Below are 25,166 nucleotides of genomic sequence, written 5' to 3'. Positions count from 1 at the left end.
TGTTTTGTCAAACATGTAAAAAAAAAGTTTTTGACCCCTTATCTCTGCGTGAGGATAAATACAGGATAAATGATTGGATTATTGTAACAAATCAAAAGAAAAACGGTACAAAAAGCAAAAAGCGGCACACGTATGACGACAGGAAGAGTTTTTTTCACCTTTGGACTCAGTCAAAACATCACAGTTGTGATTAAAAATAGATTTTTATATAAAAGAGAGAAAATACACCATATGTTATTGAAATATAACAATATGACCAGTTTGGCTGCTTGAAGGACTTGTTTTGTTCTTTACAGTCACAAGAGGTTCAAAGGCACAAATGCAAAGTCAACATCATGAAAACAAAGACCACGTCAGTACCTCAACATAGACACACTTCAAAAAAAAACCTGATGTATCCCTTTAACACTTTCATCATCATTTCTTTCATGATGGTTCAAATCTTTCTTCTTTTTTTCATGTCACAGCAGCACAAGTAGAGTTTTTTGATTCTTTTCTACCCGTCACTCTCACTGACAGACATTCAGGCTCTTGAAAAACATAATTATTTTCTTGCAAACAGAAATCGACGTCTGCGGACGAGCATCCGATCGTCGTCGTAGAGGAACAGAACGCGCTGAGATCATCTAAAGTAAAGTCGCAGTCCAGTCATAGATGTGACTCTGAAGTCTGAAATAATGTCTAAATAAAAGGCCTTTATTCTCACGTTGCTAATATTTGTCAGACCTGACCCGACTGAATTTCATTGTGCGATAGCGGCTTTAAAGTGTTTTAGTTTGTTAAAAGTGATGCTAACAGTAGCAACTTGGTAGTGCTTTTCCATTTTATACTTCTAGCACGACTCGACTCGTTTGTTTTGCTTTTCCATCACTGATGGTACCTGGTGGAAGTACCTGAAGACGAGGCTCCAAGCCAGCTGAGCTGATACTAAAATGTGACGCAGACAGACTGCCGGCTACTGATTGGTCAGAGATAGTCGTCACTGGAAGCGTCGTGAGAGCGACGTCCGACACAACAATCAAAGCCAACAATGTCCAACTGTAGATCAGTTAAAAACACTTAAAAATCCCTGAAACATTACGTTAATCTCCAACATTTAGCAAAGGAAATGTCTAAAATGTCCATATTTAACAGAGGAGTCTCAGTGGCATTTCAGTTCGTTCCTGAACGATTCTGTTAACAAAACGATTCACTTACACCCAAAACAACTGCTTTAAGAGTCACTAGTTTGTGTCCCATAGAAAACCATGATGCGATGACTCCGCCCACACGTTGACTCTGCCGAACGATGAAGTCATGGAAAACGTCGTGACTGATACCAAACTGAGTAGCGTCGAGCTTTGTCGTGGTAGAACTGTACAATGGAAAAGCAGCATTAGTGTTTTGCTGGGTTGTAAGCGTTAGCCCGAGTTTCCACTTAATGCGTCGCGTCTTTGTTGTGACATCGGAAGCTTCCACTGACTACTTTTTGGCAAGAGTTTCTATTTTTTCAATTCAGCAGAATTTGGCACGAGCGGAACTGGACATCAAAACACCGATGCAACGTTAAAGCGTCCGGTTTATTTTCGGAATGGTATTTCACTGAACTACATCAACGACCTCTTCTCATTCTCCGGTCGCAGACGCAACGCACTCAGTGGAATCTGGGGGTTTACTCTATTTAGTTCCAATTTTGTGTTAAAAAAAAGAATTTTTTTTGTGCTAACTATAGCAAAGCGAGTTCAAACTTTAAAGCCTTTGCGGTGACAGGAGAGTGAATAAGAGTGCGGTGCAACATGAGAAGTAAATGCACGACGCTGGCAGTTTTTGTCATAATTAGGGGAAGGTTGGGAAGTGGAAAATCCGACCAAACTGTCGCTACATTTGTGCTAAATTTAGCAAAGCGAGTCCAGTCTTGTGATGACTGGAGAGTGAACAACAGTGCTGTGCAACATGAGGAGTAAACGCACAACGCTGGCAGTTTTGTTCGGGGTCAAATGGGAAGTGGAAAATGCAAACTGTGCACAGCGTAACAACACAAGTCCAAACTTTAAAGCTTTCATCCGAGAGTGAACGACGCAGCGCGACATGAAAAGTAACTGCACGACGCTGGGAAATATAAAGTGCGAGCAAACTGCGGTTGGTGTTTTTCTGATTCCAGAGAATAAACATAAGCAGCACCGTTTGTCCAGATGCTCATAGATACTTTGGTACTGACCAATGAAGAACTCTTTAGAACTGGCTCTCCATACCTATCCCTACAGATAACACACACACACACACACACATGCAAAAATCCAGGCTTAAACCAGAGACATATTAGTAAAGCTGTGTGGGAAAAATGAGCAGAATAATAACAATCGTAAAAATAATGTACACAGTACAATCCGTGACTTCCAGTCAGAGGAGAGTAAAAGAGTCTAAAACTGTTCAGAGAGAAGGTCGCACAGTCGCTGAGACACAGACTCTCTGCTGGTCCTGAGGGTCAGACGGTACATCTGCACACACACACACACACACACACACACACAACAAACACACAGTTACACACCGTTATACACACTCAGTATGTATGTGTGTGTGTGTGTGTGTGAGACATCACCTCTGCTTGTGCATTGGGCTCCAGTCGCAGCAGACAGCCGACCTGACTGCTCTTAGTGTGAATGACTCCAGCTCCAACAAAGTTTTCTGGATTAGGGTCGACCCGGTCCAACAGGGCCACGCCGAACCCTATGATCTTTAACATCATTCACAGAGAAACGAACACAAACTTTACAATTCTATACTACATTTACAAAAAAACTGACATTATTTTACACAACCGAATGTCATTTTTAAGAGATGTTTTATAGATTAAATAATTACTACTACATTTGCGCATGTTGACCAATGGTGGGTAGAGTAGCCAAAAAAAATGACTCAAGTAAAAGTACTGTTACTTTAAAGATAATAATTACTCAAGTAGAAGTAAAAGTACTCATGAAAATAATGACTCGAGTAAGAGTAAAAAAGTATGCAGTGACTACTCAAGTACTCAAGAGTACAAGTACTGAGTTTCTCTGGATTTATTTTTGAAATATTCAGAGCAACACAAATGGTACAAAATACACACAACATAATATAACACAGCAATGTTCAAATTAAGATATGTAAAATAATAATATTTGAAATAAAATAATAAAATGAATAACCCTTGAACTAAAACAATAATACATTAATTCTTTGGGAAATTAAATGTATTACCCTTTAACTACAAGCACCATAAATTAGGATTATCCAATTCAGATACATCTGCACATCGGCGTATCTGAAGTTTGTAATCCACTCATAATCCACAAAAAACTGAACTATTGAAAGAGTTTTTACCTTGGCCTTGGTGACCTCTGTGTCCATTGGAAGTTTGGCTTTGAAGATTTTCTGAACCTCTTGCTCTGGTCTGAGGAAAAACAAAAAGAAGACAGTGAGTGACTTCACTTCCTGTAATGAGGGTTAGAGTTTGAAAATGACCATCAGCTCTGTTTGAGGTTTTGAATGATACGATTCACACAGACGGGAAAACTAGGTCGGTTTGTCTGGATGGGTTGTAACCTGGATTTCGGGCCTTATCCAAACAGAACTTTCACAACACAATGTTTTTCTTTTTCGTTCTTAAGGCAACAAGCTAACGGGGGGACATTTCACCGGATCACCAAAGACCCAGTTGTTTTATTTATTTGTACATACTGCGATGTCTAAGCGTTCTCCTTAATAAAATGAGGCAAAGTTTACAAGAAAGTTGAAGATGCTACAGGTCCTGAATAATGTCTGATCCGGCAGTTTCCATACTTTCCATTCTGCTGAATCTCTGTATTTACAGTGTGCAGTGAACGTAATTTTTGTAGAAGCTTTTGGCAGAGTAAAAAAATGTTTAATTGTAAGTTAACGCCAGTTTGCATGATGTCGCATTACTGCCATCTTCTGGATATTCTCCAAATTATCTCGGTAAATCTCAACCCGTGACTTCACAACATCGCCTCCTTCTGTGGCTTTGATGGTATGACGACACATGTGCCTTGTGTTGTCATCAGTGCTTCAAACCTTCAAAGGTTGTGATGCGTCACACACCTCCAAACCTTTCAGGGTCAAGAGAAACCAGTGAGCAACGACGAGAAGAAGAGAAACCGCTCCCAAACATCTCAGTGTACAAGAATCCTGTTAGGAATAAAAAGCTCTTCATGAACACCTGCTCTGAAAACATTGACATGGAGAAGTGGACGCTCTCCACCTACTACCGTGAGGAGCAGTCTGCAGAGATGGCCGTGGCTGCGGCAGAGACCGAAAGCCCTCAAGAGGTCTTGGTTCAGATGCCCAAGTTCGAGTTTAACCGGCTCATGGTTGAGATGGAGATGAAGCACAACGTGGAGAAGCGCAAGAATCGCCTCATGATCAAAGAGCTTGAGAGTCTCAGGACAGAGCTGCTGGGTCTGATCGTGGAGAAAGACGACGAGATGACCCAGCTGCAGCAAAAGGTCCAAGAGCTGGAGTGCTCCCTTCGCGGCGAAGGAGACAGCAAGAACGCGGACGATGATGACGACGACGACGACGAAAAGGAAAACTCCAGACTGTCCGCTGCGCAGGCCGAGGCAGCGACACAGGAGGTGATGGAGAGGATGACCAACCTGGAGAACGTGGTCAACGAGATGCAGAGCAAACGGAAAAAGAAGAAAGCGTGGAAACAGTTCCTCCAGCAAATTAAGGGAATCGGAGGGAGGCAGACTCCCTCGAAGCTCTGAATTTACCCCACCTTCCTCCCATGGTCCTGCTGATGACCTCACTCCCAGCATTTTCCCCTCAACTCATCCTCCCCCTCCTCGGCAGGCTGCACAGCAAGACGTGCGATGCCGTTGCCCTCCACACCTCAAAGCTCCAAGATCACAGTTCAAAGTCTTAGATTTCCACCACTCTTCCTTCCCCTCTTAACCGGATCCCTCGCTCCCCCTCCCAGAGTTTCCCCACAGAAACTAGAATTAATGTGCTTTTGGGATTCGTTCCATACATTTACAATGGAGAAAAAATAGCGGGAGAAAAAAGTTAGTACAGCATAAATAGTTGAAGAAAATAAATTAAAAAAAATAATAGCATAAATTGAATTGAAAAATGTAAGGAAAGATTAAATAAATCAGTAATTGTTCAGTCTATGGTGACAGCGTGTGTGTTTACCCAGGTACCTCATAGGGATGGGTATCTTTAAGGTTTCTTTTATCGATGCTGCTAACTGATACTTTAATGGTACTCTTACTGGTTGTTTTTGTTACTTTGTTAGGAGAGAACAATAAGTAAAGAATGAGCTTTATTTATTTGTCATTCAGAATATGTTTGGAATACTAAAACGGCGCTATTTCACAAGCAGTTATTTTGAAGTATAATGTTACAATAAAAATATTTATTTTCAGAACTTTTGGTCTCGTCCTCGTTGCTTGGACCACAAGAAGTCTCGATTAATCTGTCGATTATTTTCTCGAGTAATCGAGTAATCGTTTGTTCATAAATGTTCTCAAATGTCTTGCTTTTGTCCACAAACCAACATGAGTCAGTTTTAATGATTTCTTAGTTACGTTGAGCAAAGAAATCAGACGATATTCACATTTAAGAAGCTGGAAAATCTCAGAAATTGGTTTTAATTCTTTAGAAAACACGAATAATCGAATTTGTTAATGGATTAATAATGGAGTAATCGTAGAACACTAGTGGATTGGTGGGTGTGTGTTTGTTAATTCAGTTCTGTCTACAAAACAAAACACTTTCTCATAAGAGTGAGATTTTTGGGCAGGTAAATTCCCGCAGACATGTTATCTCTTCAATAACTGCAGTCTTAGTCGTTTTACACTTTTGATTTTTATGCAATTAATTGTGCAGCCTACACTTACTAACCATACCCTATAATAATCTAGAGCAGTGTTTCTCACATGTTCTATTATACTATCATACATTTTAAAGATGTCAAACTACGGTAAAGTTGTGTGTGATGTAGAGACTGACTTACAGCGACAGCTGGAACACCCAATCTCGTTTTTGGATTGGTAAGCAAATCATTTCAAAAGAGATGTTTGATAAATTAATCACAACCTCATTTTATTCAGTAAAACAACACAAAAGAAGCAAATGTGTGAGTCCTGACCCAGTGTTTGGGAAGCACAGATAAAAGTAAAGCACTGTCCGTAGTGACAATACTAACAAGGTATTATTGTTTTACGACTCTATGAAATTGAGTTGTTTCTGACAGAGACGATCACAAACAGCCGAGTATTGCGGACGTTAAAATGAGACTTACGCTCCCAGCTGTTTCCAGCGTTGGAAGAAGTCTTGCGACGCCATCTCCGTGGGCTGAAAAAACTTGTTGAGCATCACGGGGAGTTTGACTGCGAGGTTCTGCAGCATTCCACCGTACCTGTGTGTACACACACACACACACACACACACACACACACACACACACACAGATTCACACACAGATTCACACATCCGCACACATTGAACTCAAAATATCCAGAAAAAAACAAACCCCTATGAGCTCGGATGAAACTGACCTGAACTGGACCTTGAGTACCGGTGCCTCTGTGAAATCTGACACGCATTCAATGTTGAGGATCTGCTGCACCTGAGCCCCGCCTTCTATCACTGGATCGACCGTCTTCACATGCATATTCAGCTGTGGAGAGAACGAGTCAAGGCCACTAAGCTGAGGGTGTCGGACATGATTTTGTCTATGGACTTTGGTGTGGGAGATTTAGCCGTTTACAAACATTAGATTTATGTTTTAAAAATGCCGCCTAAAAAGCAGTGAACATATCTGACAGATACAGACCTTATTCAGCAGGGCCCTTAAAGAAAAGTGGCTACAATATAGAAAGGATATGAGTCTTGAGAGTGTCATCGTTGGTCACTGACGAGGAGAAGCTCAGGAACTGCGTCGACGTCTTGTTCCCGTAGAAAACGTACATGCGTCCTGCAGAACAACAATCACAGTTTAGTTTTATCACTCCAAACCTGATTTGTTCGGCATTTGCGAAGTGTGACAAACTTCCTGTTACCACTAATGTTGAATGACAATGACATATTTTATACAGTTAAATGAAAGAAAATCATAAAAACCTGTATTTTATTTTACGAGAATAATGACTGCAAGCTCATTTTATAGCCAAGTTGTTACCGGAAACCCGATGACTGTGGCTCTACTTTCTGTTACCTCTAAACTAAAAACATGTATTTTATTTTATATCGTTAATTAGTGGAACGAAAGCTTGGTAACAACATTTTGTAACATTTCTTGGTAACTTAAGTAACAGCATTTAGACACAAATACCACATGTGCACGTCTAAAAAAATTCACATAACATGAAACAACTGAAGGTGGATTATGAACTGAAGACCTAATTTTACAACTACTGCAATAATGTTGCTAATCACACTTATTAAATTGATAATAAATGAATTCATGGTCACATAAATAGTGTGTCGATGACTGAGTTGTGTTGTCACGCTGCTCACCCAGGTTCTGCCTGTACTCAGACTTCAGACCAATCTGTAAAAGCTGGTTCTCAAAGATGACGCCGTTGTTCTTACAAACAAACCTGGAATTTAGACACAAGGACGTCGAGTTTTCAACATTTCTGCCGTTTTATAGACCAAACAACGACTTGATTAATCCAGAAAGTAATCACCAGATTCATTGATAGTGGATTATTTTCACTGTATGTGTGACTTCTACATCATCGCAGTTCAGGTCTCACCGGGAAAAGTTCTCCTCGCACACGTCTGTGGTTGAAAGAGCTGCGTTGTCAGAAAAGACGTCGACCAGCAGGTTGCCTCCAGGTGCAGGTGCCGAGTTTAGATTCAGCAGATCAGTGAAGGACGGGGTGGAAACCTGAGAGGGAAACGGCAGCAAACATCATCTTTTAAAAGGGATGGTTCAGGAGGATTTTTATGAAATATGTGTCGTCTTAAAGTCTTTGTCATCTTAAAAATATGTTCACCACTTCATTTTACTTTTATATTAGACAGTAAACGACTTTCTCTCCCGCACCAACGTCCATAGAGAAAATGGCTGATTTTACATTACAGCACACAGGAGTTAATGATCCACTGCTGCCTTCATTAGTAAATTCCAAAATGTTATTTTTGGATTATTTGTGTTTAAAATCCTTTTTAAGTTTTACCTCAGTGACACAAACTGACCACACGAGGCAGCAGTAGACCAGCAGCTCCTGTGTCTCCGTGAGCTAAAATTGCACATTTTCTGTATGGAGTTCGGTGTGGGAGAGTGAGCGGTTCACAAACTTCAGTTTACTCATTTAAATTGTTGTTGTTGATGGTGAGATTAAGCAGTGAAATTCTTCTTCTTCTTCTCATTTTTACATCATCATCATTCTCATTTTCATTAGAAGAACATGTTTAAAATGAGTACTGGCTGATATTTGTGCTGATCTGTGAGGAACAAAAGATGAATCTGTGAAAATGTGTATTTAAAAAAAATTTACTAATATAATGGTGTGTTTCTAGATTTCCATATACCGTGGTGCCAGCAGAGAGCAGGGTGGGACTAGAGACAGGGCGGGGTCTGTTGATAGGGAAGAACTCTGCCGACAGTGAAGGAGAAGACTGGTGGAGGAAGAGGAGGACAGAGACAGAACAGGTGCAGATAAAGATCAAGAAAATGCAGAAAATAAGAGAAGAACATAGAACGAAACAAAGCAGCAGTGATGGGAAGTAATGTCTTTTGTTTAGTAACATTAAACAGCTGATGTTTGTGAGAGCCTGCCCTCTAGTGGTGGCATAAGGAGGACACAGTTCTCTCACAGCTCTTCACCATTTAACGCCTCAGCACCAGGTTAGAGAGTTTTATTGTGGATGAAACGCGAGCAGAGACCTGGTTTGGTGCTTCGGTTTTCTCGGCGTGTTCAACGTTGCCGTTGACGTTCCGCCGGGTGTCGTCGATGACGGGCAGGTTTCCTCTGCCCTTCTTCTTCTTCAGCTTGGCCAGGATGGACGACTCCCTCTCTGGGAACGGCGGCATTTCCTCTAAGACTGTGGCCTGAGCGGAGAAACGGAGAGCAGAGAGTAACCGTGTTACTCTTAACTGCGCCAAAGCTCAGCCACGCCAACCAAGACAAGACATTTAAATGAAAATAAAGTTTCCCTCAGACCAGTATGTCGGTGCTGGCGATGCAGCTGAGCCTCAGGTATTCGACGGCTCTCTGCTGAAGCTCCACGTCGGCGTTGCGGAGTTGGCTGTCGGAGCGCAGCACGTCCTGGATCGTGGTCTTCACCTCTGGAAACAGGTTAATGAACTTGATGTAGGCGGACAGCAGCAGTGCACGCGTCGGCACCGAGCAGAGGTGGAACTTGGAGTGAAGAAGGTTGAACTGGACCAGAGGACTGAAGAAGAAAACACAATGTGGTTGTCACTTGTTACTCATCTTGGAGTAGTTCAAGTTTTGCATCACATCACAGTTTTTTTTTTTTTAACCTGGATCGTGAGTCACCAGCGATGAGGTTACCAAACTCTCCCAGGATGTAACCGCCCACCTTGACCAGGTTCTCATGGCAGGCTGGAGCCTGCAGCGCCTGCAAGGGTTCACAAAGCACAACAGCATTACGTTAAGGGGATAATTAAGGGCTTTCTGCAGTGTGGTTGTATGAGGTACTGACAAACAGCAGATTTTAGCTTCTTAACTTAAGACTTTGTGTCACTCTGTCAAACAAGGACTTTCTCACACCAACGTCCATGGAGAAAATCTGTGATTTTTAGCTCTTGGGGAAACAGGAGTTGTTTGTTTACTGCTCTGCTGCCTCATTCTGTTGTTTTTTGTCACTGAAGAAATCATGAATGAATGACTTAAAACACACAAATCACAAAACTATATATGTGAACTTAATAATGGGAGGCAGCAGTAGATCAAAAACTCCTGTAATGCCGTGTTGTACAATCACTGATTTTCTCTATGGACATTGGTGTAGATGAGTGGGGTTTAAAAAATGCAAAAACACAAACTTCAGTTTCCTGTTAGAAAAGGCTGTCTAAAAACAAGATGAGTGAACAGTAAACACATTCTACAGATTACATAGATGGTTATCCTTCATTTTTAACAGATGGTAGCCTTTTGTTATGTGGCTAAAATCCGTTTGTCTCTGTTGAGTCTCAATGTTTAAGTCCCTCATACAACCAGAGCTAAGAGCATGAGCGACAGCACAAACTACCGTCTACTCTTAGTATCCGTGCACGTCTACTTGTGCTTTAATGTTGCGATCCAAACGTGACTTTACCAAAGTAAAGGCTCAGCGTGGCAGGAGACTCACCTCGAAGACAGTCTTGGCAGCGTAGCCCTGGACGTCGTCTCGGTTTATGACGATCTGGATGACGCGGTACCAAACCTCCTCACTGACGTAGTCGCCCGCGATGCGGATGAGGTTGAGGATGGTGTCCACGTACCACGTGTAGTCCACGGCGTACTTCTCCGCCAGGATCGCCACCTTCAGCACCTGGAGAAATGAGCGGCTGTGGGTGAGAGGAAGTGACACGCAGTCAGGGAGTCAAAGATGAGCCCTGGTGATTTAAAAAAAAAACCAAAAACCCACGATCTCCTCTCTGATGGAGTAGTCGGCGTTTTCCAGGTAGGTCAGCATCTCTGCCACAATCTGCTTGGCGTTGCTGCGGTCGCACATGGCGTAGAGGAGATCGACAGCCCGCTGACGTACACTCACGTCTCGCTCCGTCTGTTTAGAAGAGACAATTTAAAAAGGGATAAGTCAGGTTTTCTTTTTTTAGGTTTGTCATTGCTGGGAAACCAGGAAAAAATTACTTTAGTGACTTAATATAAGGTTCCCCTTATAAACTACATGTCAGCTTCCATCTATGATATCATGACTACATATTTGCCTCTTTATTTCGCTATTTCTGTAACCTGCTCATGCACCACACCAAACCCCATAGAGAAAATCAGTGATTTTAGCTCACAGGGACACAGGAGCTGCTGATCTACTGCTGCCTCGTGTGGTCACTTTGTGTCACTGAGGTAAATCTGAACAAAGGATTTAAAACTCGGAAGTCACAAAATAACACATTTGAACTTCCTGATGGACGCAGCAGTGGATCAACCAGTCCTGTGTGCTGTGATGTTAAATCGTTGATTTTCTCTATGGGGTTTGGTGTTGGAGATTGAACGTTTTATAACTCGCCCCAAAATTCTTCTAACAGTGAGCATTTAACATATTTTTCAGATATTATAGACTGAAACAGGTGAACTTTTTATTCTTTTAAGTGTTTTTTTTGTGTTTCCTTGTTTTAATTGAGCACAAGCGTCCGTTTCTCAAGCTGCTTCTCGGCACAAGGGGGGATTGACAGCACAGACGCCACCAACAGACCGAGGACTCACCTTTAAGGCGTTGATCACCGTTTCCATGTGCGTCTTCACGGCCTCATGAGAGAACTCGGAGCTGGCCAGCATGCACATACTCTCCAAAGCCAAGTAACGAAGGTTGGTCTCCCTGTGCTGCAGAAACTGGCCCAGCTGGTTACAGGCTCGTACCAACAGGGTGGGCTCGCTGAGTGACAGGACAACACAATCAATTACAGTTCATATAAAATCAAAATAAAAAAACAGCACAACACAGGAAGGTTAATCACTGTGTTTTCCCCCTGTGTCATGACGTGATATTTCAACATAAAACATAACTTAATCCTTGCTGATTCAGGCTCTGCTCTGCGTGTTTTTAATGACATGTTTCATTTGTTGAACTGTAAACATCGACATCCCCTGTGACAATAACGCCTGTTCAGACAGGGAATTAAAGGAATGGCTACGATAACTGCCACTGTTATGCAACACATTTTTAGGGCTCGTTCTCACTGAAAATGTAGCTGCTAACACGGACACAAGGTAAAACTTAGTGTAAGATTAAGATTACTGGATTATTTTAGTGTTGTTTAAACTTTGTAGACTGCTCACTCTCCCACAGCAGTAGACCAGCAGCTCCTGTTTCCCTACAAGCTTAAAATGCTGATTCTTTCTATGGACTTTGGTGTGGGAGAATGAGCACTTTACAGAGTGACACACACTCCAGTGTTGTGGCAAATCTGGTGAGATTTTAAAATCTCTTCTCCCCGATGGCGGCCATGTTCGACATAAACCCCGGCACAAATGACACCTCTGTAAATCCCTGATACTCCAGAGACCTGTCATGGTGGATGATGAGGGAGATGGCTTCAAACAGGACGGCGTTCTTTGCGTTGGAGTGCTGGACCTTCTTGGACTTGGGTGGCTCCTGGGCTTTGTTGAGGATGGTCTCCAGACACTCTGTGAGGCGACTCCGCAGCGATGCGTCCTCTGCAACGACAACAGGCCTCACTGTGAACAGTCTGTGGGTGTAAAGTCACATCCTCGCCTCTACAACCTCTCTAAAAATGTAGCACCGTCTTAAGAGACGTTACAGCCTCTAGAAGCCTGTGCTGCTGCTGGTGTCCCTGCGGTAAAATATCAGGCTACGTTTGACAGAAGTAAATGTGGCACACGTTTCTAAACTGGTTGCTGTTCTGTTCCGTACCAGGTGGAGGGTAGCACTGGAGGAGGCGCAGCAGCTTCACAGACAGCCACGGCGCCGCAACAAAATAGTACGTATAGTCCTGTAGATCGATGGACGCCGATGTCACGATCTGGAAACGCAAACAAACACGAAAAGACAACTTAACACGGGGAGACTCGAGAGGACAACGTGAGACATTACAGACAGAGACAGACAGATGGAGACCCACCCTGCTGAGCCGGGCCACGGACAGTGCGACAGATGTTTTGAAGTCATCTGGACTTTTCTGGGCCAGAGTGGTGATGAGGCTGGTGGCTGCTGTTACCACGCCCTGAAAACAGACGCAGAAAAACCGTGTCAGCACAAAGGCATTTTAATTAGGGAGGGCTGTATGTCGCTTGCAGTGGCTTCTAGGGCTGCAACTAACAAAGGTTTTCATAACTGACTGATGTGCACTTTAAGAGAACTCGATTAATAGTTGATTAACAGATTGATTTCTGCAGCCTTAGTGGCTTCCTTTAGTGTACAAAAGCCATATTGAGCTGGAACAGTAACTTCAGTCTCTCCCTCACTGACTGCACACTGTAAAATTTAATTTAAGTCACTTTGTTCAACCATTTAACATCTTTCCTGTCATTTACATCAACATGAAATCATGTATTAATAATTATGCATGCATTTTAAAGTGTAACCAAGTCCCTAAACTACTTTTTTTTCCCAGGTGTAAACCAGTGTTTATATGTAGAATATAATCTAGAATAATGTTAATTGTTGGCGATAGATCTCACCAGGTGCTGGTCGTTGAGCAGATGGACAACTCGTGCTGTCCACTCACCCATGGGGACCAGGTCAGGTGACGTCCGGTTGAGTCGTAGCAGACACAGTGCTGCGCTCTGCTTCACGCTGTCCATCGTGTCCCTGGCAGAAGAAACGCAAGATATTTTATTCTATTTATATATTATAATCGTAAAAGGGAAAGTTCAGCATTTGTTTTGTTTTTTTTAGAGTGGTTGAATGAGGCCGGGAAACATCTGGAGACAAGGACGCTATCAGGGACACATCCATGTCTTGGTTTCTTGGTTTGACAGCGTTTTCTGAGCGGTAACTGAAGTTTGTAAACAACTTACTCCATAGAGAAAATCAACGATTTTATGACGTGGAATCCAGAGATGTGTAATATTGTAGTATATTTTATGTTAATGTTTGTACAAACCCTGCCACCAGGATTCTGGGGATGTCTGAAGCGAAGGCCTCGGCCATTTCTCTGCTGCCCACGTTGGCGATGCAGTGCAGGGCCAGGTTCATGAAGGTCGGATTGCGGCTGTTCAGGTCGTTCTTGATGCCATTGTTGATGAGACGGATCAGGTCGCTGTTAGAGTTCACCAGCACCGAGATGAACAGGTAACCCTGACGACGAGAGGTTTGTGTGATCTTTACAACATGCAATATGTCAAAGTGACCCGCACGCCTTCTGGTGCCATGAGTTTCCTTTGTATCCTTTTAAAATTATTACCAAATGAAATGGAAAAGTATAGAACATTTTTCTTTTTTAAAGCACAGTTTCACAATCCATCTCAAAAATTGACGTTATTTTGGTTAGAATAACTGTGACATTAAACCTTCCTATTGTCCCATGCATATAAAGTGAGCAGGACACACTTACAATCTGTTTCTCTGTGTATTTGTTGGAGCTGAGGAGGTTGACGGCCTCCATGTGTCCAAAGTCGATATCATGGCCCAGAAGAAAGATGAAGAGCAGCTTGCAGACGTACTTTTTCTTGCTGTAGCCATCGAGAGCCTTGTCTCCTGTCCACACATGTGAAAATTACACACACACAAACACATTCAAAGAGGGTCATGAATGACAAGTCAGACAAGGAGGCCATGTCACATTCGCTGTCTCAGTTTCCAGTGTTGTGAAATGTTATCCATGGAAACTGTTAACTGCACGTCATCCACAAAAATGTGTCACTTAATGAATTCATTCAGATTTTTTTTTTTTTTTTTTAAATGTCTGGTTGTCATTAGGTATTGACACATAGTCAGCAACTAGATCCAGCATCAGACAGGATGCCAGAGAGGATGCAAGGAGAAACTCATTCTAGCCACTTTCTGAAACACTCACCTAAAAAAATCTACATTAGCTTAAGTCTATGATAATTTAAGAATATGTCTGCAGTTTTTTCCCTCACATTAGATGGCCTTATCCAACTGGAAACTGGAAAGTTTGTCTCATTTCTGTGAATCAATCCTTTACCAACAGCACCAAACTCCATAGAGTAAATCATCGCACACACATGAGTTGTTGATCCACTGCTGCCTCCATCAGTTAAATTCAAATGTGTTCTTTTGTCACTTCTGTGTTTGAAATCCTTCCTTCAGACTCAACTCAGTGACATAAACTTAATAAACGAGGCAGCAGTATCGTGCAGATCCTTTATCCACACAAGCTAAAATCATTGTTTTATCTATGGAGTTTGGTGTAGGAGAGGGGGCGGTTTACAAGATTTTTACAAAATTACAAAAGGCTGAATTTTCACTGAGAGCATGCATCCATATCTCATATCCCATCCTGGTTTCCTGCTTACAGCTCAGATTGTGTCAGTACTTCAAACGACTATGCTGAACCTTCATCTTACGGTTTGTTTACCTACCTTTAAACTTGGAGCGGATGTTGGCCAGTTCCTTGTTTATCCGCTTAATCTCTGCCTCTTTACTTTTACCTGCGAACAGATATGGGACATTTTTGCATGTTTGTGTATGTAATACAAACTCGGTGTAAACTCTTTTTTTATGTGTTTTTATTCCTCAAAGTGAAGCAGCATGATATGTAAACATAGTTGCAACAATCACTGAACAGTTTTTTAGGTACACATTTGTGGTGCTGAGTGAGGGGCACACTTCTTTCCTCAGATCAGCCTCAAATTTTCACAGCATTAATTCAACAGTGTTGGAGACACTGCAAATCTTATCTTAACCAAAATGCATACAAATGTCCATAATATCAACATTTTATGAAAGCTTGTAAAAGTTTATCAAATATATTTGAAACTCTACAACACATTGTTGAACTGATTAAATGATTAATAATCGATTAAGTGAATAATCGTTGCAGCCCTAGTTGATAATGTAGCTCATACAAAAAGCCTGAACTCTCCCTTTAACCAGAGTAGTAAATTACGTCATGACGTCACCTGAACGCGTCCTTTTTGACGTTAGCTTAACTTTTCCTCGTAAGCGTTTGACAGATAAGTTGTAAATGGTGGTCCTGAGACTTGGGCGCATTTGTTGCAGGTGACCATTTCACCGCTGGGATCACGTGTTTACACACAAACTAATTTAAAATCATTAAAAAAACACTGTTTAGCTCCTTTATGTCCACTTTGAGGGGCGCGTGCCACGCCCTTTAACATGACGTTAGCTTCTGGGAGCTAGCGGCTAACTAACGGAGCAGCGTAAGAAAACGAACTGAGCGGCTCCGTCTTTAATAATAAAAAAGTACTTTTCTCTTCTTAAGTGACACCAGAAAGAGCAAACGTTGTTAAGTACTAGAAATATTTACATTGTTTAAACATAGGTAAAGGTTCAGCGTAGTCAGTGCCAAGCCGCGAGCTAACCAGCTGAAGTTAGCTTCTGGTTCCAGAATTAAGGGGATAGTTAAGGGAAAAATCTGTTCTCAGAACGTTAAAATGAAGCATCGACACTAAGGGAAAACACGCGTTTTATAAATAAAGACTCAAAAAGAGACATTTGACTACATGCTACAGCTAACCCGTATTAGACCAGGTCCTGGACAATAACCGTTTTACTTAGATCTGTCAATTCTGGACTATTTTATCCCAGCGGTACCAGATTTGCCAAATACTTTAAGTACATTTCAAATGTTGGTATTGTTTGTGAAAATGCAAGAAGCGACATTTAAATAGTTGTGTCCCCTTCTAGACCATGTTGGACCAGTCTCTGATCAAAAACAATATACTTAAATCTGTCAAATCTGGATTTGATACAGCTTTATTCATCCATGTACAAATAGATTAGATTATTTTTTATATTGGACCAGGTCCTGTCCAGAAACTACGTAATATTTAACTGTCAACTTAACCGTAAATGGTCCACATACACATGCATACGTTAAAAGTAGAGACATGTGCAGTTTCAAATGATCTTTAGTGTGTTTGTAATGAATAAATAAATCGAGATTTGTCTGATCAGGGTAGTTTTTTGACAGTTGAGTCCAGTTTCCCCATAACCCCCGAACCAGAAACCAACTTCGTGCCAACTTGCCCACTACAGTAGCTCAGAAGCGAAGTTAGTGCCAAACTAACAAACTCACAGTTCCTGATGTCTGAGATGAACACGGCCAGACCCCGCATCCCGTCTCCTTTAGAGACCGCAGGCATCGCGAGTCTGTGTTTTGGAGTGAAATAAGGTGAAAGAAGTCACTTAAATCCGCACTTGTTTTTACCACACACACACACACAGCTGAGCGAGACAGTCTCTTCTTCTTCTCCTCAGTTTCATCGGCGGTTGGAAAACAAGGAAGTGACGCGTTATCGCCACCAACTGGTGAGGATGTGTTTGGATATTTTAGAAAAGAACGAATGTTATAGAATATTATATCAGTTTCTTTAAACAGCGAAAATGATTGAGGGGATATAGCTTGGAATACTATTTTATTTTAATATATTTAGGGTATTTTTAAGCAGTATTCAAACATTTTGATCTACACCTCCATACCAGGTGGTGGCGGTCATGCGCCAACTTGTTGTTTGCGAACCGCCATAGTACCTCAAGGAAGAAGAAGCTCCAAAACATTCAAAGAAGTAGTGAGTGGCAGCATGACTGACTCCTTCGGTCTTCTCACGGACGTGTTCAAGTGTTTCCACGCGGGTTCGTGTCCCCGTCAAAGCTCCGCAGATGTGGCCGCTGCGATATTTTCCTGCGTGTGTGGATTGAGCTGTTCTCCTGCTGCTGAGGAGGAGGAGCAGCAGGAGAACAGCAGAGGAGAACTGAGCTGCATCAGTGTGACTCTGGTGGAGAACATGGTGTCGCGGCTGGACCAGGACCAGGACCAGGACCAGCCTGCTGACGTCACACAGTTCTGTGTGGACGCTGTGTCCCTGCTCTTTCACCACATGGACCTTATGACGCAGCTGGTGAGTCTCACTGTCTCCTCAGACATCACTGTTTTACACTCAGCAGCCACTTTATTAGGTACATGTCACTCGGTTGTTCTCCTGTTCCAGAATATTCCAATGGTGATCTGTTCTTTTAACACCTGGTGACTGTGGAGGCCATTTAAAGTGTTTATGAATTGATTGTCATGAGATTTGTGACTGTGGTCACACAGGGATGGACATGGTCAGCAACAATCCTCAGGTAGAGATGATATGATGCCAATCTTTATGACCGATACTGATACTGATATTGCAAACTCGAGTATCTCTGGGATTTCAACTGGGATTGGCTCCAGCTCCAGTCTGTAATTTTAATAATCCCACTCTTCCACAGGTCCGTCACTTCCACAGTGAGGAGCAGATCGTGTCTCATCTGGCTGCAAAGTGTGCATCGACATACGTCGTCTATCACCTCCTCAAATCTGTGAGTAATAAACAACTACATAATTAGCTCTTTTTGGCACTTTAATGGCCCAAACACACACACACACACAGTGCTTAACAAATGCATTAGAACCACCATCCAAAGCCACAGCTGCTAAATTAACAGCATTGTTTTCTGTAATGGTTAATACACCAGTATGTAGATGCTCTTCAGCCAAAATCATATTTTTTAATACTAAAAAATAATTATTATGGATATCCATGAATTTTCAAATCCACTGTTTTACAAAATAATATTAAAGCACATTGTTATTTCTTGATTAAGTTGTCAAATTATAGTTATTTACAGAAAAAATAGTTTTATTGGTTGAAAGTTATGATTGATTAATTCTCTGACTGAAATTTGGGGATAAAATGTGAGTTTTCAGTTTGTTATATGTATGTGTTTTGTACACAAACCAAAATGATTCACTTTTAATGATTTCTTTTTTATATGGAGCAAAATAAATCAATATCTTTTCACTTTTAATAAGCTGAAAGACCAGAAATGATTTGATTTAATTCTTGAAAAAACACTTAAAGTGGTTAATCAATTTGCAAAATACTTGACAATTAATTGTGTAATCGATTAAAATTTGATTAATCAAGTAATTGTTTCAGCCTTAAAATGCAAATATAGTTAATATTATTGTATAATTAGTATTACGTGGTGATTTCACAGAGGGACACAGAGCTAAACTCTAGTCTGCTCTAAAATAAACTAAGATTATCCTCCTCGGAGCTTCTGTCATGACCTGATGTATAGAAATTACGTATGATAATGAACATAAACGTCATATTTTTCAGGGTGCAGTCAGTGTGGTGTGGCAGCAGAAGTGTGTGGAGGTGTTTCACTGTTCAGCTCCTGGTGCTGAGCTGGACGTCTGCCTGTGGTCACTCACTGAAGTCTTGAAGAAACTTCTCAAAGCAGCTCATCAAGGTAAAGTCAGTGGCTTTAACTGTTTTCACTGACCTAATAAAAACTTGAGTCAGGAAACATGAACGTGTTTGTGTCTTCAGAGGTCATCAGGACACTTGTGTCAGCGTTCGACTCCGGCCTGAGTGCTCTGTGTTCAGCGTTCCTCTCTGAGGAGAAGCAGCGATGGATGGTCCTCACCAGCAGCAGAGAACACTGGGGAACCACGTTCTGTCTCCTGCTGGACCTGCTGGAGGCACTGACCGCTTCAGGGTTGACGTGCGACGTCGGTCTGAAGAGTCAGAGGTCGGTTTACGCTCACGCGCCGGCTCTCCTCACGGCCGTCGCCTGCTCCTCGGAGTACTATGTGAAGAAGCGAGCGATGCTGCTCCTGAAGAGAGCCGTCCTTCAGAAGGCGGGAGAAGACTGGACGTCGGGGGAAGCGAGTACACGCGAGCGCCTCGGCTCTGACGTGAACGTGCTCGCTCAGACTGTGCTGACGGCGGTCGCTGCCGAGTGGCTGCAGAGTGTTCAGGTGGAGTCTGAGTCGTTCTTTGGTGGAACCAGACGAACCCGAGTGGATGAAGGTCAGAAACCAGACTGTGTGATGCTGAGAGCCGTCAGTCTGCTGCTCCTCAAGTCCATGGAGCTTCACGTACAAGCGGCTGGAGCAGGAGCAGGTGACGATCTTTAAATACACAATTCACAACAGTGGGAACACAAGAAAAAAATCTTAATCTTAGATTAAAATCTACATTGGCTGAAGTCTACGATATCTTAATATGTTCATGGCTTCATCTCACTAATAGACAGACATTTCCAACAAGAAACTGAAGTTTGAAAATCATTTTCTCTTCCACACCATAGACGAAAGCATCATTTTTAGCTTGCAGGGACACAGGAACCGCTGGTCTACTGCTGCCTCGTTTGGTAAATGTGTGTCATTGAGGTAAATCTGAACAAAGGATTTCAAACACAGAAATCACAAGATAACACATTTTTAAAAATGTGAAGGTGGCAGCAGTGGATCAACCACTCCTGTGTGCCGTGATGTTAAATCTCTGGTTCAAGAGATTCACAAACTATAAGATTCCAGTCTAAAAAAAAAAAAGTCTGTGTCATGAAAAGAAAAAAATGTCAACATATTTTTAGGATAGTGTAGTCATGAGAAAAAAGTACATCTTTCTTTTTTTCTGTTCTTGTTTTATTGTTTGTTTTCTTAATCATTTGGTGATATTTCAGTTACACAACCAGTTTTTAATCAGATATGAAAGACATCCTTATAGAAACGAGACATTCTTACAGTTTACAGATGCGTGAACTCTCTAATCTGGTGCATTCACAGCCAAAGCAGCTACATTAATGTCTTAAAAATATGCCTTAGAGGAATTCTAGACATCCTGTACTACATTATTTCCACAGCAGGGGGCAGTCCTGTCACATATTCTCTTTGTTCCGTCTCTCAGCAGCAGCAGCAGACGGAGTCACAGAGGTGTATGAGTATCTGCAGAGACTGTGGACTTTCCTGAGGCGCTGCAGTGTCCAGCTGAGGGCCGTCACTCACCTGTGCTGCTGGTTCCCTCTGCTGTTTGGAGAGCAGGACGACGACATGATGGAGGCAGCCAAAGCCTCGCTCTGCATCTTCCTCCATCACAGGTAAAACAAACAAAAAAAAACACTTGTGTCTGTCACTTTTGATATAAGGGATGTGTAACACTGCACACGTATGTTTTTATTTAACTGGAAATAGAAGAAAACACCACACTGAAGCACTTTTTTATTAACCATTAGTTTATTTCAATAGCCCTGTAATACTGACCAAAAGTAAATTAAGATAAATACTTTCTTAATGAAAATTAGTGACATAAATATACATTAAAGGGTTAGTTTGGGTATTTTGAAGTGTGTTTGTATGAGTCAGCACTGATTTCACCATGTGTGAAGATACGGACGCTTGTCCTTAGTGAAAACATGGAGAAAAAAACACATTTTAGCCACTAAGCAAAAGACTCCCATCATAAATTCTACATCCTCTCATGTCTATAATATCTTAAGAATATGCTCAGCGACCACTTTACACTCTTCAGTTTCCAGTGAGAAAACATTGTCTAACAGTGAGATGAAACATATTCTTATAATATCGTAGACTTAATCTGGTGTAGATTTTATGAAGCCAGCCTTTTGTTAAGTGGCTGAAATCTGCTTTTTCCGTTTGTCTTTGTTTTCCCCTGTGGCTGCCAGATCCAGCTTCTAAATGTCAAAATCTGTTTTGACTAAAATTAGATTTGGGAATATTGAGTGAGTGAATTAATGAAACATTTATTGTTCCAAAAAGGGGGAATTTGTCTTGTCACTGAGAGCATACAAAAAACCCTTAAAATACATCATTCAACCATCTGTGACTGCATAAAACAAATCATTAGAAACACATTATCATAGTGTAGCGTGGTTTTTATTAACAAGTGTCTGTGACAGTACAAAAAAGTGATTATTTTCATAATAAATGAATGTGTTGATTGCTTCATGATTAATCGACTCGTCATTTGGTCCAAAAAATGTCAGAAAATGTTGATCAAACTCGAAATAATGATGTTTTCTAATGTCTTTTTTTGGTCCCTGAAACCCAAATTATTCACTTTTAATGATTTCTTTATGTGGAGCAAAACAAAACTGAAAATATTCACTTTTTAAGAAGCTGAGAAATCTGAAAACATGATTTAATCATTAAAAGAAAACACTTGTTTGTTGCTGACGACGTGTGGACAGGTTTTCACTGTGCGTGGTCTCTTCCCTGCAGACTCCGTTCTGGGTCGGATCATTTGTCGGCGCTGGACGCGGCCTGTGCGTCGGGCTGCAACCCTCACTGCCACTTCCTGTCTCTGCTCCAGAGCGTCTCCTTCGACCACAGCCTCCTCCTCGACTTCCTCATCTCCACGGAAACCTGCTTTCTGGAATATTTTGTGCGCTACCTGAAGTTGGTCGTGGCCGACTGGCAGGGTTTCGCCGCAGCGTGTGAAAAAGTCGCCTCGCCGCCACCGACGCAGAGACACGAAGCCGGCTGCAGCTCCCGTGTCCAGCCCACAGGTGGCGGTGTGGGCGTCGAGCTTCGCCTCGTGGCGTACGAAAGCTCTGATGAGTCTGACTCGGAGAACATGGAGGTTCCCGTGTGTGCGGAAACTCTAAACCCGACCTTTAATGTGAAAGCACCAGGATTACTGACGGACGCTGAGGTATCGGGACAGAACTCTTCCTGTGAGACGTTAACCAGAGCCGTGGTTTGTCTGTCAGAGGTCGGCGCCGTGGTGACGAGGCTGCAGACAAAGAAACTCTTCCCTTACAACCCGACGTCGCTCTTAAGACTCTTAGCACAGGTTCAGACTTGTTCCCAGCAGTCACCTCTGTCACATGTGATTACAAGACAATAAAGAAATACATCATGAGTTTATGTTACCATCCTGGGAGAGGGATCCCTCCACTGTGGCTCTTCCTGAGGTTTCTCCCATTTTTCACCTGTAAAAAGAGTTTTGGTCTAAGGACAGACGGTGTATATATATGTATGTGTGTGTGTATATATATATATATATATATATATATATATATATATATATATATATATATATATATATATATATATATATAGTTGCTTGTTAAAACCTAAATATTCACCTGTGTTCTTGGACATTTGCTTGGTTGTTTTTAAGTCATTAATCATTTTATTAGTGGTATGACAATGAAGTCATTGCCATCAGTGTTGCACCAGAAACTAAACATTAGACAATCTCTTCAAATATTCTCACTTTAGTCCATTTCTGTTTTAACACATTTGTTAAAAAAAAAAATGACAGTGACCTGGTTATTTTCAATGAAGTTTTATTTATAGAGTTGTCTTTCTTTCTTTCTTAGACAAAAGGCAACACCACAGACATATGTATCAAAGTTTTGTGTAAACTTTTTTGTGAAGTTTTTGTTTCAACGTACACCAGGTCTCCCTTTGACCTTTTAGATGATTGACCCAAAGACCTAACTACACTATGACTTTTTTGACTAATTTTGGACGACACACTATACTATGACGTTTTTGACTGATTTTGGACGACATACTATACTATGACTTTTTTGACTGATTTTGCACGACATACTAAAGTATGACTTTTTTGTCTCATTTTGGACGACATACTATACTATGAATTTTTTGACTGATTTTGGACGACATACTATACTATGAATTTTTTGACTGATTTTGGACGACATACTATAGTATGACTTTTTTGACTGATTTTGGACGACATACTATACTATGACTTTTTTGTCTCATTTTGGACGACATACTATACTATGACTTTTTTGTCTCATTTTGGACGACATACTATACTATGACTTTTTTGACTGATTTTGCACGACATACTAAAGTATGACTTTTTTGTCTCATTTTGGACGACATACTATACTATGAATTTTTTGACTGATTTTGGACGACAAACTATACTATGACTTTTTTGACTGATTTTGGACGACATACTATACTATGACTTTTTTGACTGATTTTGGACGACATACTATACTATGACTTTTTTGACTGATTTTGGACGACATACTATACTATGACTTTTTTGTCTCATTTTGGACGACATACTATACTATGACTTTTTTGTCTCATTTTGGACGACATACTATACTATGACTTTTTTGACTGATTTTGGACGACATACTATACTATGACTTTTTTGTCTCATTTTGGACGACATACTATACTATGACTTTTTTGACTGATTTTGCACGACATACTAAAGTATGACTTTTTTGTCTCATTTTGGACCACATACTATACTATGACTTTTTTGTCTCATTTTGGACGACATACTAAAGTATGACTTTTTTGTCTCATTTTGGACGACATGCTATACTTTGACTTTTTTGTCTCATTTTGGACGACATGCTATACTATGACTTTTTTGACTGATTTTGGACGACATACTATACTATGACTTTTTTTGACTGATTTTGGACGACATACTATACTATGACGTTTTTGACTGATTTTGGACGACATACTATACTATGACTTTTTTGTCTCATTTTGGACCACATACTATACTATGACTTTTTTGTCTCATTTTGGACGACACACTATACTATGACTTTTTTGACTGATTTTGGACGACACACTATACTATGACGTTTTTGACTGATTTTGGACGACACACTATACTATGACTTTTTTGTCTCATTTTGGACGACACACTATACTATGACTTTTTTGACTGGTTTTGGACGACATACTATACTATGACGTTTTTGTTTCATTTTGGACGACATACTATACTATGACTTTTTTGACTGGTTTTGGACGACATACTATACTATGACTTTTTTGTCTAATTTTGGACCACATACTATACTATGACTTTTTTGACTGGTTTTGGACCACATACTATACTATGACTTTTTTGACTGGTTTTGGACCACATACGATACTATGACTTTTTTGTCTCAATTTGGACGACATACTATACTATGACTTTTTTGACCGATTTTGGACGACATACTTAAGTATGATTTTTTTTTTTGTCTCATTTTGGACGACATACTATACTTTGACTTTTTTGACTGATTTTGGACGACATACTTTACTATGACTTTTTTGTCTCATTTTGGACCACACACTATATCACTTTTTTATCTGATTTTGGACGACATACTATACTATGACTTTTTTGTCTCATTTTGGACGACAAACTATACTATGACTTTTATGACTGATTTTGGACGACATACTATACTATGACTTTTTTGTCTCATTTTGGACGACATACTATACTATGACTTTTTTGACTGATTTTGGACGACATACTATACTATGACTTTTTTGTCTCATTTTGGACGACATACTATACTATGACTTTTTTGACTGATTTTGGACGACATAGTAAAAAGTATGACTTCTGTGTCTCATTTTGGACGACATAATATACTATGACTTTTTTGTCTCATTTTGGACGACATACTATACTATGACTTTTTTGTCTCATTTTGGAAGACATACTACACTATGACTTTTTTGTCTCAATTTGGACGACATACTATAGTATGACTTTTTTGTCTCAATTTGGACG

At 40.9% G+C, this 25,166-nt stretch overlaps 2 protein-coding genes across 3 annotated transcripts; one reads left to right on the top strand and one right to left on the bottom strand.

The window, feature by feature from the left end:
* Window positions 1-184: 184 nt before the first annotated feature.
* Window positions 185-17,053, bottom strand: LOC131459354 (AP-2 complex subunit alpha-2-like). 2 transcript variants are annotated; one of them, XM_058629080.1, is made up of 23 exons: window positions 16,871-17,053; window positions 15,192-15,260; window positions 14,201-14,343; window positions 13,751-13,944; window positions 13,326-13,455; window positions 12,767-12,868; window positions 12,559-12,667; window positions 12,191-12,341; window positions 11,391-11,559; window positions 10,594-10,731; window positions 10,315-10,497; window positions 9,485-9,582; window positions 9,162-9,393; window positions 8,885-9,049; window positions 8,530-8,616; window positions 7,749-7,882; window positions 7,507-7,589; window positions 6,876-6,964; window positions 6,546-6,670; window positions 6,290-6,406; window positions 3,346-3,415; window positions 2,582-2,716; window positions 185-2,477 (listed from the first exon to the last, which is right to left on the bottom strand). In XM_058629080.1, exons 1-23 carry the CDS (start codon window positions 16,935-16,937, stop codon window positions 2,400-2,402), a joined length of 2,868 nt encoding a protein of 955 aa, XP_058485063.1. In that variant the 5' UTR covers window positions 16,938-17,053; the 3' UTR covers window positions 185-2,399. The 2 variants fall into 2 exon arrangements, with proteins under 2 accessions (XP_058485063.1, XP_058485064.1); XM_058629081.1 differs by lacking the exon at window positions 8,530-8,616 and having other exon boundaries at window positions 16,871-17,052.
* Window positions 17,054-17,210: 157 nt separating this feature from the next.
* lins1 (lines homolog 1) lies at window positions 17,211-22,493 on the top strand. The gene is made up of 6 exons (XM_058629082.1): window positions 17,211-17,693; window positions 18,049-18,138; window positions 18,945-19,077; window positions 19,158-19,733; window positions 20,523-20,709; window positions 21,851-22,493. Exons 1-6 carry the CDS (start codon window positions 17,376-17,378, stop codon window positions 22,476-22,478), a joined length of 1,932 nt encoding a protein of 643 aa, XP_058485065.1. The 5' UTR covers window positions 17,211-17,375; the 3' UTR covers window positions 22,479-22,493.
* The last annotated feature ends 2,673 nt before the right edge of the window (window positions 22,494-25,166 follow it).

This window comes from Solea solea, chromosome 5 (genome assembly GCF_958295425.1).
Source record: "Solea solea chromosome 5, fSolSol10.1, whole genome shotgun sequence".
NCBI lineage: Eukaryota > Metazoa > Chordata > Actinopteri > Pleuronectiformes > Soleidae > Solea > Solea solea.
Note: the sequence above shows the minus strand (reverse complement) of the source record. Positions and strands in the feature narration are given on the sequence as shown.